Below are 13,744 nucleotides of genomic sequence, written 5' to 3' on the forward strand. Positions count from 1 at the left end.
TACCAATTTTGCAATAGGAAGAGAAAAAGTTGAACTGTATTAGTCTGCGAGTAATGTTTAAACTAAGGTAACATTGGCACCAGAAAAATTGAACATCTGATTTTCAAGCTGCAGTAGCCTTTGAGTGACTGGCTGAATAGAGGTCACAGAAGGGGAGGGAGACAGCAGAATTGGGACCTGCTGATGGATTTTTATTGCAAGCACAGTTATTTATAGGGCAGTGTTTCAAACTGCAATGTATTTCATCTAATTTATTTAAGATATATATATATATATGTTAGGTTAAATATTATTTGCATTATATATCAATACTTGCTTGTTGTCAAAGTGTATTTCCCTTAACTTTTAGGAATCTTGTAGAACCAACTGTTACAGATGCTTAAACACCAAAAGCAGATAATGAATGCATGGAGCTTAGTCTCATTTACAGACCTGTGCATCCTCCTTCTTGAAAGTTGAAATAGCCGTGGGCACAGCGATCACATTTCTTTCCTGTTACTCCAGGCTGGCACCAACATTGACCATTCTCTTCACAGTCAAATGATTTAGACCCAAAGGAATTGCAGTTGCAGGGAATACATCCCCTTGCTGATTGGAGGCCAAAGGTTTCAGGCTGGCATAGAAGAGGAAAGAGAAAAATTACATTTAAATCAATTAATTCACAATGGCACAAGATGCACGGTAAGATCGGGTGGGAAAAGAGGAGCCTGGGGTTATCCAGGTTCTTCAGTGATGTTATGACAACTGGGCTGTCACTTAATCTAATGGACCTTTTCTACAATGTCCAAGAGAAAAGTTCAATTACTATGAAATTCTATCGAGATTATTGGAAGAATTAGGGCACTATTATTGTCTGTTATATTTTCACCAGGGTTTCCCTACACCTCTCAAGATTCTAATGGAAATGTGGAAATAAACAAGGGTGGCATTTCTATTTAATTAAAAATTTTTCTTGTTTCATTCCTAATAATCTGAATTGATTATTTTCAGATCTATTAAGTCCTTTTACTTGGTAAAAATGTTTTCAATATTATTGGTCAGCAGCCTAAAGTTAAAATAAATCTTTTTTTCTCTCTTATATTTGATGTAATTTTTGTCGTATATCCATAAATACTTCTAATCATCACTATAGGGCTCACATTATAAATATAACTCTTAGGTTATGCCTATACTGACAAAATAAGTGGTTTGACTGGTATCTAGTTTGTTGGGTTTCATTCTAACAATCAAAACTGATTTGTGAGATCACATATCAAAGTACCAGATTAGGTAGAAAAAGGGAAACTTTCATCCTCTGATGAGTGATTCATATGCATATCTCTTATATATTTATAACAAATAACCTTTCATGGTCAAGCATTACTAGCTTTGGCTGACTTTCTGGAAATACATGTTATCATACCTAGAGTGACTATGTTAGAAAATGCTGATGGATTAAAAATCACTCCTACCAGAAAAATGAAAAGCACATATCCTATTTAAAGTATGTCAGGACTTTCCTTTAAATAGAAGTTTGTCACATTATTATGATATTTTTATCTGGAAAATTAGTCTCAGTAATTACTTCTTTGTAAAACTAATTCCTATTTTGGAAAATTAGAGTTAATAATTACTTCTTGGAAAAGATAAATCTTGCTCTTTAATGTGAGCCACCCAAAGAGAAATGAAGAAGACTTATTATGTATTTTTGCCATTATTAACAATATTAAAAATAAGTCCTAGAAAACAAAATCACACTGAAAATTAGTCTCTTAAAATGACCGTTGCTAAGAATAGTTTTGTTTTTTAAATCTAAAATGGGTTATGTTTGATAATCATTTTAATCTTTATATTTCCTGCTGACTTTATTTTTATTTCTAGTTCTATTTCAGCTTTCACTATATAATTAAAGAAGGAAGTATGCATCACTACTAACAAATGACCTAACACTTGATTTTGAAGTTAAATTCAGTTATAAGAAAAAATGAAAACATATACTATTTTTATTCATAAAAAGCAATTCAATGTATCCTTCTAATATGTAATCAGAAATTAAGAAAATGGTTAAAGTACAAGCATGTCCATTACAATATTATTTATCATAGTGAGTAACTGTAGAGGCACTTAAATGTTCAACATTAGAGAAAAAGTTGAATAAATTAAATTGTGATATATTCATGTCATGAAATATATCCAATCATTAAAATCCTGTTTTGAAGCAGTTTTAATGATATGAATATATGTAGAATGTAGCATTAAGTAAAATTTTAAAAAGCAGAATACAAAATTATATACACACTATAATTCTAATTACATATCCATAAAGATACACATACCATTCAGACACACACTAATAGAAACATATATACATAGAAATAAAAGACTAGAACATTACATATTAAAATTTTTAAAAAGTTGTACTTCGCATTTGTCCTTATTTCCTAAATTTTCTTGACTTAGAATGTGAATTGTAGAGATAGTACTTTACATTCATCTTTATTTCCTAAGTTTGTTTTACTTAGCATATCTATCTATCTATCTTTAATGGATAAATCAATAAAATATTAAATAAACTTTCAAATCATTAGTTATTTTAAAAATTCCAAAGTTGATTGTATGAAGAAATATATCAGAAGTAATGTCCCTATCATACTTTTCTAATATTTAACTAATGTAATTTTAAAGCCTAGGTTATACCAAAACAAATACTACCAAATTTCAGTAATAAAATTTTAATAAATTGGTGATCAAAAATTTATTTCACAGACCAGGGAAAACCTTGTAGTAAACAACTTTAAGGAACAAATATTCGTAGTCAGTAATTGAGATTAATGAGGTAAAACATATATGGAAGAAAGTGCCTGCCCAGTCTCAGCGGGGAGTTTGATGAGCTCCCATAAATTATTCTCATTTGGGGTAATAATAAAAACTATCACTTACGTATTGTGCTTGCTATGTGCCAAGCACTGTTCTAAAGCCCTTTAAAAATATGAATTCAGGGCTTCCCTGGTGGCGCAGTGGTTGAGAATCTGCCTGCCAATGCAGGGGACACGGGTTCGAGCCCTGGTCTGGGAAGATCCCACATGCCGTGGAGCAACTAGGCCCGTGAGCCACAATTACTGAGCCTGTGTGTCTGGAGCCTGTGCTCCGCAACAAGAGAGGCCGCAATAGTGAGAGGCCTGTGCACCGCAATGAAGAGTGGCCCCCGCTTGCCACAACTAGAGAAAGCCTTCGCACAGAAACAAAGACCCAACTCAGCCATAAATAAATCAATAATTTAAAAAAAAATATGAATTCATTCAAACTCTCAAGGCAATCCTGGAAGATAGTTATTAGCATCAACTTTTTACAGAGTGGTGAAACTGAGGCATAGAAAGATCAAGTAATTTGGTTACCAGCTAACCAATTATGGAGTCAGCCAAATCAACCAGACTGGCTTCAGAGTCTGTGCTCTTAACTCTCACACATACTGCCTCAAAGGAAAAATGGTCTCAGGACAAAACACCACTCTATCATACGTCAGTGCTGTAGGATATGTAGGAAAAGGGCATGTATCAGGGTTAAAATTCTGCTAAATTTATATTTTGGAGACATACTGATCAGTTATTGTCCTTTTCTTTCACTTTAAATGTATGCATTTATTTCGGAAAAACATAATCTCTTTTAAAGATTTCTTCATTTAATAACAATAGTAATAATAACAGTAATAATACCTAACATTTACTGAGAACTCTTCAGATGTGTGTCTTATGCACTCTTCTCATGACACATGGAAACAGCCAGGGAGGGGCCTGGATAGATCTCCCTTCAAGAGAGCCTGCAGTGGGAGTGTCACCGATCGACAAGCCCCAGCTTCCACTCTTGGATCTAGTGGAGAAGCTCACAGCAAGTCACACTTCTCCAAGTCAATGACTGGTGCACTGAAGTACTAGAATCTTCCTGCCCAATCCAAGATTCCTCCAGTGGGCAAATTTTGCTGGGGCACTCCCTACTGGCCAGGCTAAGAATTTGAGATTTGGGCAGAATGCACCCAATGAGACTTTCCTACTCAATATTTCTTTCCCTCCCTCCTTTCACATGGTCAGACCTGCATTTCAGTAGAAGGCTCCCTGCATACTGCTCTCTCTTCCATCATCCTTCACTGGAGTTTCCCTCAGTAAATCTCCTGGCATTTGCTCCATGGAGGATCTGAGCCAACACAAACTCTATGAAGTAGGTCCTACTATAGGTGAAAAAGCTGAATTACAGAAAGATTTAAGAGACTCTTTTACAGTTTACAGGCAGTGTTGGAGTTAGGATTTGATCTGAGGCAGTCTGATATCAAAAGTAGTTTTTTAAAAATGTCAATAAAGAAATAAAATCATAAATTTGTTCTTCTTCCTCCCGGCCTTCCTCCTTCTCCTCCCCCCTCCTCCTTCTCCATCTCCTTTTTCTATCCCCTACCCTTAGTTCTCCTGAGCTCTGATTCTACACTGGCAAGTCCTGTTTCCTGGTATTTTGCAACGTGGCCTTGGACCTATTCTTCCCTCTCCCTGCCTAACTTCGTTCCTCCCAACATTTGTTTTGTTTTGCCTTGTGAGAAGGGGGACCAAACTTTTGTAGTAGAAGACATGCTAACTTACTTTATGTATGCTGTACATTTATAGTGTGTGAAAGTGCATTTCTTGTGTTTGTTGTATATGTGAACAAAATTGTAATGTGGAAATGTAACAAAATCATTAATTATGATGAAAGGTCAGCCAAATGTCAGATCAATGGGCTAGATTTTCTTGGCTAGATCTCACTTTCTTTGCAAGATTTCCCTTCATTTATTCATTCGTGTGTTCCCTTCATTTGCTCCAAATGATGCCCGAGGTTCCTTCCCCTTCTAAGACTATAGGTTCCTACTGATCAATTTTCCTTTGTTTTCTACATATCCATGATCAATTGAAACTTTTATGAACATATGAACTTGAATAGGCTTTAAAAAAGATATTGATAGCTATTTTTAAAAGACAAGATTTCAATCAGGAATTGTCTAGTTTTCGCATTTGCAATTTGCACACTTAGCAACAGTTATTTGGTAAAATGGCACCAGAGCAGATCAGCAGCAGCACATGGAACACAACATGCTGAGGCACGAGCCATGCAGTGCCTCTGGGATTACCGGAGCTGGGGGCCGATAGGCTCCCCGAGGACATCCGCTGGAGCTGCTGACAGCCCACCTCTGGGGAGACCCCAGCACTGGCTGCGCTCTCTGTGGCTGCTCCTTCTGTCGGTGCACCTGCCTGCTGAGGTTGCATCGTTTCCCTATGAAGCCTGATTTACAGACACATCTTCCTATGATATCACACTGTGGTGTCACAGAGCCAATGGGATTGCAGCCACAGGACACACAGAATCGCTTCTCTGGGTCCCACCACATAGTGGGCTTTAAAAGCCAACAGAAAAATAAAAGAAAAACAACAAAAAAAGAGCATATCATGTTATTCAAGAGATAGAGGCAAATGATATTTCCAAACTTCCTACAGACGGCCGGTTTGACACCGGAGAAATGCTTGGTTCTGCTTAACAGTGTTTATCACCAAAAAATTACATATATATGTGAAAGAGATAGTGCAAATCCATGTCCTCTTATGGAGGAATCTCAGGTGCTCACCATACTGAAGGCAGGGCAATACGTGCAGGAACAGAGGGCAACATATTTTGATTTTTGTTTCATTTTAGCAAAATGGTATCTAAAAAATATTTTGATTTACTTCTCTACTGAAAACTTTTGTTGAGTAGAGTGCTCACTGGAACTTTTAATTGATGGAACTAGTACAAAGTGTTTGATAAAAGCAAAGGGTGTGACACTTTTTTTTAATGCCAAAAACATAAAAGCAAAAGAAAGAATACATGACTCGCCATAGACTGGGATTAAATTTGTATGTTGTTTCAGAAGCAACTGAATTCCAGTAAATATTACACAAATTCACTACCAAGGAAATGTAGGTTGAGGGTCAAATGCTAGTGTATGGTAAATTTTGTTCTATTTTGAAAAAAACATTTCAATGATCACAGTAATTTTATATGTACAATGAGATATTCCTGAACTTGTCTTTCAATATGCTCAGGAGTAGGTCAGTGAAAGCCAATGAGAAGTTTGAAGGAAGAAGTAATCATGGTCAGCTCCTACTTCTTACCTTACATTCATCACACTGCCGCCCCTGCACGTTAGGTTTGCATTCACACTGTCCCGTCTGAGCATGGCAAACCTCAGAGAAGGAGCCATTGGCATTACAGTGGCAAGCTGCAAAGAGAAGAGAGATCTGTGATTGGGAAAAAATGTTCTAATAGTCTTAATAGGTTTGTTAAATAGTAATATCCCCCAGGTGGTAACACTGGCCACGAAGTTTTAGAATAGAATGTTTTCTGATTGCTAGGGGTTCTGCTAAGCATTATATTATTTGATGTTTACATCCACTCTATAAGCTGTAGAGATATTTATGTAAAGCAACAGCACAGTTCCTGGCACATTCATATGCTGTGAAAATACTAATGTCACCATTACTATTCAAATTCTGAGAATGAAGACACTGAATTTCCACGTAGCCATAACTCAAACAATGCCACGTGATTAGTAGGTGATACAGTTGACTTCAGGTAAAATGTTCTTTCCATCAGTCCTCCAGCTGTTTTGCTTCTTCATAGATACACTGGGGTAGCATCTAAAATATAATCTCAATATAAGTAATGCATACTGACTCTAGAGCTGAAATAATTTTGAGAAATTATCAAAATTAATAGCACCCATGGCATATTAATTCTACAATTAATGAAGCAAAATTAATTATTTTTTCCAATTTAATGATTATTTACAATATGCCAGTTTTCGTGTTAAGCTCAAAAAATGAGCTTGAGGGGAAATATATACATACCTTTAAGATTAGAAAAGTATGTAAGACCGTAGAACCAAGTAGACATTTTTCTAAAGAGGATATCAAAGTGGCCAACAGGCACATGAAAAGAAGCTCAACATCACTAATCATCAGGGAAATGCAAATCAAAACCACAATGAGCTATCACCTCACACATGTTAAAATGGCTGCCATCAAGAAGACAAGAGACAACAAGTGGTGGTGGGAATGTGATGAAAAGGGAACCCTTACACACTGTTGGTGGGAGTGTAAACTGGTCCAACCACTATGGAAAACAATATGGAATTTCCTCAAAATGTTAAAAACATATCCACCATACAATCCAGCAATCCCATTTCTGGATATATACCCAAAGTAAATGAAAACAGTGTTTTGAAGAGATACATGCACTCCCATGTTTACTGCAGCATTATTCACAATAGCCAAGATATGGAAACATCCTAACTGCCCATCAGTGGGTGAATGGATAAAAAGATGTAATGTATATACATGATGGAATATTACTCAGCCATGAGGAAGGAGGGTATCCTGCCATTTGGATGGACCTTGAGCACACTATGCTAAGTGAGATAAGTCAGATATAGAAAGACAAGTTCTGGGCTTCCCTGGTGGTGCAGTGGTTGAGAATCTGCCTGCTAATGCAGGGGACACGGGTTCGAGCCCTGGTCTGGGAAGATCCTACATGCCACAGAGCAACTAGGCTCGTGAGCCACAACTACTGAGCCTGTGCATCTGGAGCCTGTGCTCCACAACAAGAGAGGCAACGATAGTGAGAGGCCTGTGCACTGCGATGAAGAGTGGCCCCCGCTTGCCGCAACTAGAGGAAGCCCTCGCACAGAAACGAAGACCCAAAACAGCCAAAAATAAAAATAAAAAAAAGACAAGTACTGTATGATATCACTTATATGTGGAATCTAAATAAGTCAAACTCATTAAAAAAAACAGAGTAAAATAATCTTTACTATAGGATGGAGAATGGGGGGATAAAATTATTGCTGTTTAAGGGTAAAAAATTGCAACAAGTAGTTAATAAGCTATAGTGATCTAATGCACAGTATAATGAATATAGACAACAATATTGTACTACAAATTATGTAACAGGATAAATATTGCTACAATGACAACCATGTTACAATATATAAATTTATTAAAGTAACACATTGTACACCTTAAATTTACACAATGTTATATGTCAAACATATTCAATAAAATGTATATAAGATAAAAATAACTTTTTCAAGTGTATTAGGAGTACAGTATTATAATTTTTACACTGAGGAAGATATATACTATCCTCAGTTTATATACTATAAACCTTATCACTATGATAGTATATATTATATACTATCTCCAAAGATAGAAAATGTATTTGGTTTAAGTAACCTTTTGTCATTTTTATGTTACAAAGTTGTCTGATGTTATTCTGAAACATATAATAAATCAGTCTAAAAATTAAGAAGCTTTTTCACAAATAGAACAGTAATTAATGGTTCACTCTGTACTCTACAAGTGTATTTTTAATGGTACATATAATTGCATTGATACCAGAATAAAAATGTGAGGGGGAGATGACATGGGAATTTAGACTATTTATAGATGGTTTTTGTAAATTTTGTACAATATTTCATGTCTCTGAATACTTTGATTTGAGCACAATTTATAAATATATTATAAATAGCTACTCCATCAGCCTGCACTATTTTTCTGTTCACGGGGCTGGAAGCACTACTTAGTTTTACTGCTTTCCTAAAAACTGCTTGATTTTTCTTCCAATAGTTTGGTCTTCAGTGTCTGCTAACTTGATACTTGTTGGGTGGCCATTTAAAAACTGGTCCCAGCCAGTTATCTTACTCAGGTAATAGCCTACGGATAGTCTATAGCTGGCGTGTGAGAAGAGGTTGAAGAAAATATTTTCTTTTAATATCCATTTCATTTGGCTACTAGAATTGTTATATATACTTTAAATTTCTTTATATATTTCATATATATATATATATATATGATACATCGATTTAAAAAATCTCAAATAATTTATAAATTAAAAGCCACTTTTTCTTAGAGTGGGGAATACAAGATTAAATTTACTAAAAAGTCATCTTAAAAATAACAAAAGCAGGGCTTCCCTGGTGGCGCAGTGGTTGAGAGTCTGCCTGCCATTGCAGGGGACACGGGTTCGTGCCCCGGTCCGGGAGGATCCCACATGCCGCGGAGCGGCTGGGCCCGTGAGCCATGGCTGCTGAGCCTGTGTGTCTGGAGCCTGTGCTCCGCAACGGGAGAGGCCACAACAGTGAGAGGCCCGCGTACCGCAAAAAAAAAAAAAAAAAAAGCAATATAGAATTTTTAAGTGGCATTTTTAAATGAAATGTATGACACAAAAATATGTATATAAATTTAAAAAGCAAAATATATTTCTTAGTAGTGGTGTACTTTTCATGAACAGATCCAGAGGCAACTAAAATAATAGTTTATTATGAATTTTCTTTTTGTAAAGTTTTACTAACTATGCATAGAAGAGCTATTATAACTATGAAAAGTTAAAAATAGATAATAAATGTGTTTTGGTATTTTTATATGCTAAAGAGCATTAAAAACATAATTATGTCTATACTTCATGGCAAGTGATATAAAAATTTGTGATGGTTCAAAAATGTTTCTATACCATATTCTTCTATGTGTTAAGACTTCATGCCACAGACCTTGAATTTACCACAATAAAAAGAGTGGAACTGTCTCTTCAACTTTATAGAGGGGGTTATTGGAAGATAGAAAATGAGGTCACTCAGTGAGTAACACAGCCTCAGAATTAGTGAGCATCTCTACCAAAGGAGACACCATGTGTGAGTATCCCATGCCCCAGGCAGCTCACTAGATACTCTCACGTGCTAGATCCTTTAATCCTCATTGAAAATTAGGACCCTTTATGTAAATTAGGAAACCGAATCTCAGTGAGGTCAAATGTCTTGCCCAGCATCAGATAGGTAGAAAGTGTAGATCCTAGATGATGAGTTTGAACTGGAGAATTTCTTAAGTTCCTTATGATTTTACACAGATGCCATAAACCCACAGTGTTTAAAGGTGCTGCTGAGCCTGGTGGAAATTTTGCTTTAAGAACAACTGACAATTTACACGTGATATTAATAGCTACCAACTGTTCCAGAGAGTAGTTTGTTTTTGATTCAATAAATTGTCATTTTTAAATGACAAAAAGCTGGCACTTATCTTCCAAACCTGTGAGGAGAAAGACACATTTCTTATTGAAATGGGGGACGCTAGCAGGTCTTTGGTGTTTACAGCAGAGATACTAACAGGCACATTTCCAGTGGTTTCTGTATTGTTGCAGGTCCTGGGACCCAACTGAGTGATTGGAAGAGTCCCTTCTTAGATAACGAAGTCTGCAGAAGTGAACTGTTGATCTGGTATCATAACTTTTCTGCCTAAAGATTATCACAGCAGGTGAAGTTGATGATGGCAGTGCCCAGCACTAACGTGGACTAACACGGATGCTCATTCCATTTAATTCTCCACAATGAGATCTCTCTTGCATAATATATTACCACTAATATAAAGCATTTGTAGATTCTATGTAACACCAAAAAAATACAGCCGAGGAGATCAAGATGAGGGTAGGAATGTACTGACTAATATGGGTGAAGTCCTACAATAGCTAATTTGTGGAAGTAAAACACAGAAATAGCATTCTGTGAGTAGTCCTAAGGTTAATACCTCAACAGTTACAAATGCCAGTGTGTAAGAATATTGGCAGAATTTTACACCTACTGAGAAATGCAAGAATGTAAAGTTTACATATGAAAGCATAACAGATTAATACTTACTGACAGGTACTAATGAAATAATACGGAGTGATAAATTTATTTCAAGAAAATGGTTAGAAATGTAATAAACAATAAGGATAAAGAGGGGCTACCTAATTTTCAAATTCTTCTTTCCTGTCATAGACAGAAACTTATTTAAAAATCTTCATCCCATGTGTAAACAGAGATTTGTGTATCATTTGAAAAATGATACTTCAACAATGCAGCAGTTTTGAAAGGATTTAATCTATTAGCACAAAGAAATGTATTAGAATATTCAGCCCCTGTGTATAGGCTGTGTATCTATCTATCTTACGCGTATTACACATAATTTGCTACCCTCCAATCCCCACTCAAGAACTCATCAGTTACTTTGAGGTGCAATGCATCAATTCTGTCAGGGGCATCAATAGTTCAGGACTTACGCTGACAGTTCTTTGCATCAACTGCGTCTCCAAAATATCCATCAGCACAAAGCTCACAGTACCGGCCTGTTGTACCTGGCTTACATATCAGACAGGAGCCAGACAAGCTGTCACAGCTGCCAGGGATGGAGAAGTCAAGGTTGTCATTGCACTGGCATGGCTGACATGATCCTCCAGGTAGAGAAGGTTGTCCAAAATAGCCTTCTGCACACCTAAGATGAAAAGTTTCATCAGTGAGTATTTGGGGAGAACTCATGAAACCCTTTGGGGGCAATGTTTATATATTTTTTCATTCTATCCCTCTCCCAGAATATGTTTTCCCTTTAAGCGCTCCTTTTCTCAAATGCAAGGTGATTAAAAGAATGTTTTTCTGTTACTGCAGTGTAGATACAAGATGAAATCCTGCCAGCCCCACTAGTAATTAGATTTCAGCCAGAAAAAAAAATCTTGTCACTGGCACTGAGGACGAGACCAAAGCATAATAAGAAATCTGACGCTGGCACTGCGGCAGGATCCAGGTCCATGCTGGAAAGCCTTTGCAGTACAACACATCATATGTACGCAGCTGGTTGTTTCCTGTACACATATGTAAGGTTCATACGTTTCTGTTGCTGCAGCAAGGGCTTGTTGTGGGGAAGCAGGCTCACAAGGCAACTCAGTAGTGAGAATTCAGAGTTTATTAAATAGAAAATCGAAAGAGCCTCATCATTTGCGTGAGGGCCGTATGTCTGCCTGACTAATAGGCTTTTATACATTTGCACATCCATATGGAGGCAGGTTTCCACTGAAGAGTCTTTACTGAGTAACAGGCCTGCTGCATATTATGGTAACATGACATAAGGCGAGGCTTAATGGTGCCCAGAACTCTTATTAGCAAACTCCAGTTCTTTTTTTTTTTTTAAAGGACTAAACACTATTGTACATATTATTGGAAAAACAAAAGTTCATTTATTTATGAGGCATGGGAGAGAATTTTTTCAATCATAGTATCAAATTTCCCTTTAACCACACCGTTATGTTTTACAATGCAACTTAATGTTACAGATGCACAGATACACCTTTATAGGAAGTACTTATTTATATTCTACTCTGTCTTCTCTTTCAGTTACATTTGCTTATGCTTCATATTAAAAACTCCACTTGCCAAAGGAGAAATAAAACAGTACATCTGAAGTCTTATGGTCAGGCTAGCTCTGTTTTCTGTGCCATCTTAGCAAAATAGAAAGTCTTTTACAGCAAGGGTCAAAAATGAAGGGGAATATATCTCAAAAGTACACTATGTTTATGCTCATCTACTTACAGATACATAGAGAAAAATGCTCTCTACTCTAGAAAGAGAAATGGTTTAAATACAGTGCATCATATAAGGATACTTTAATAATATCATGATTGTGGGGCAAAGTCATTAATTTGGTAAGATACATTGATTAGTCTAAGTTTTCTAGAACATTTATAGGTGCCATAATAATCTTGTAGAATTAACCTTTTATCATAATTTTTAATGAGATTACTAGTTTTAATTTTAACAAAATCTTTTATAAATTGTGAAAGTCACTGTATAAATATTGCTTGGAAGAATACTGCCACCCACAAATATTAATTATTAATTCTCTGTTGTAAAAATGAACTAATATTTTAGTGCATAAAATTCCCCCACAATCCCTTCAGGAGTGGTAGTCAATAAAGATAAGAAGAAAATCCTTTTGAATTTTAATCCGATTCTTCTTGCCTTACTTGATATTCAGAGCTCATGATCACATCCACATATATTCACATCTCATTTTGTTTACCATTAAGAAAGTGACTTTGCTCCACCAGAATAACAACATACAATGATCATTATCACAGATAAGAAACCCCCATTATTTTCAGCTCCCTTTCCTTAAAATGACTTACTGCCCTCAGGAGAGATGGCATTATATAACAAGATCTGGTATTTTTTTTTAATGTAGATACCAATTAAGTCCCAAATTCTCCCACAACAATTTAAAAAACCAACTCAATCCATGAGAAAATAATTACAGTTAAATAGAATAACTGAAGAGGCATCTGTCTTTTACTTTTTGTTGTAGGACATGTAAGGAGACTTAATGAATATATATGATACATCATTCATACGGCACTTTACTGAAAGTAAGCATTCAGATTTTATTAGGGGTGTGCAGGTGTGTGTGTTTCTATACATAGAACAGTATTCCTAGAGACTTACAGAAATGTTTCAATAGAAATTAAATTAATTTATTATTTATATATTTTTAATTTTTGGCTGCATCGGGTCTTAGTTGCGGTACACGGGATCTTCACTGAGGCATGCGGGCTCTTTGTTGTGGTGCGCGGGTTTCTCTCTAGTTGTGGCGTGCAGGTTTTGTCTTCTCTAGTTGTGGCGCACAGGCTCCAGAGCGCGTGGGCTCTGCAGTTTGTGGCACAGGGGCTCTAGCTGAGGCTCTCAAGCTCAGTAGTTGTGGCACGCGGGCTTAGTTGCCCTGCGGCATGTGGGATCTTGGTTCCCTGACCAGGGAGCGAATCCCCATCGCCTGCATTATAAGGCGGATTCTTTACCGCTGGACCACCAGGGAAGTCCCATCAATAGAAATTAAAAGGTAATTCTAGGGTCAGTGAATACAATAAC

The 13,744-nt window shown here is 36.4% G+C and overlaps 1 protein-coding gene across 1 annotated transcript in view; it reads right to left on the reverse strand.

The window, feature by feature from the left end:
• Positions 1-13,744, reverse strand: part of LAMA2 (laminin subunit alpha 2) — a 610,104-nt gene that overhangs the window by 215,837 nt on the left and 380,523 nt on the right. Inside the window, exons 19-21 of the mRNA XM_082634259.1 lie at positions 11,116-11,327; positions 6,144-6,250; positions 433-613 (exon numbers count right to left, since the gene is read on the reverse strand). Of these exons, the coding sequence (XP_082490385.1) occupies positions 433-613; positions 6,144-6,250; positions 11,116-11,327 (500 nt within the window). The remainder of the gene's footprint in view (positions 1-432; positions 614-6,143; positions 6,251-11,115; positions 11,328-13,744) is intronic.

Source organism: Mesoplodon mirus (assembly GCF_964341445.2).
Source record: "Mesoplodon mirus genome assembly, chromosome: 10".
In the NCBI taxonomy this organism is placed as follows: Eukaryota; Metazoa; Chordata; class Mammalia; order Artiodactyla; family Ziphiidae; genus Mesoplodon; species Mesoplodon mirus.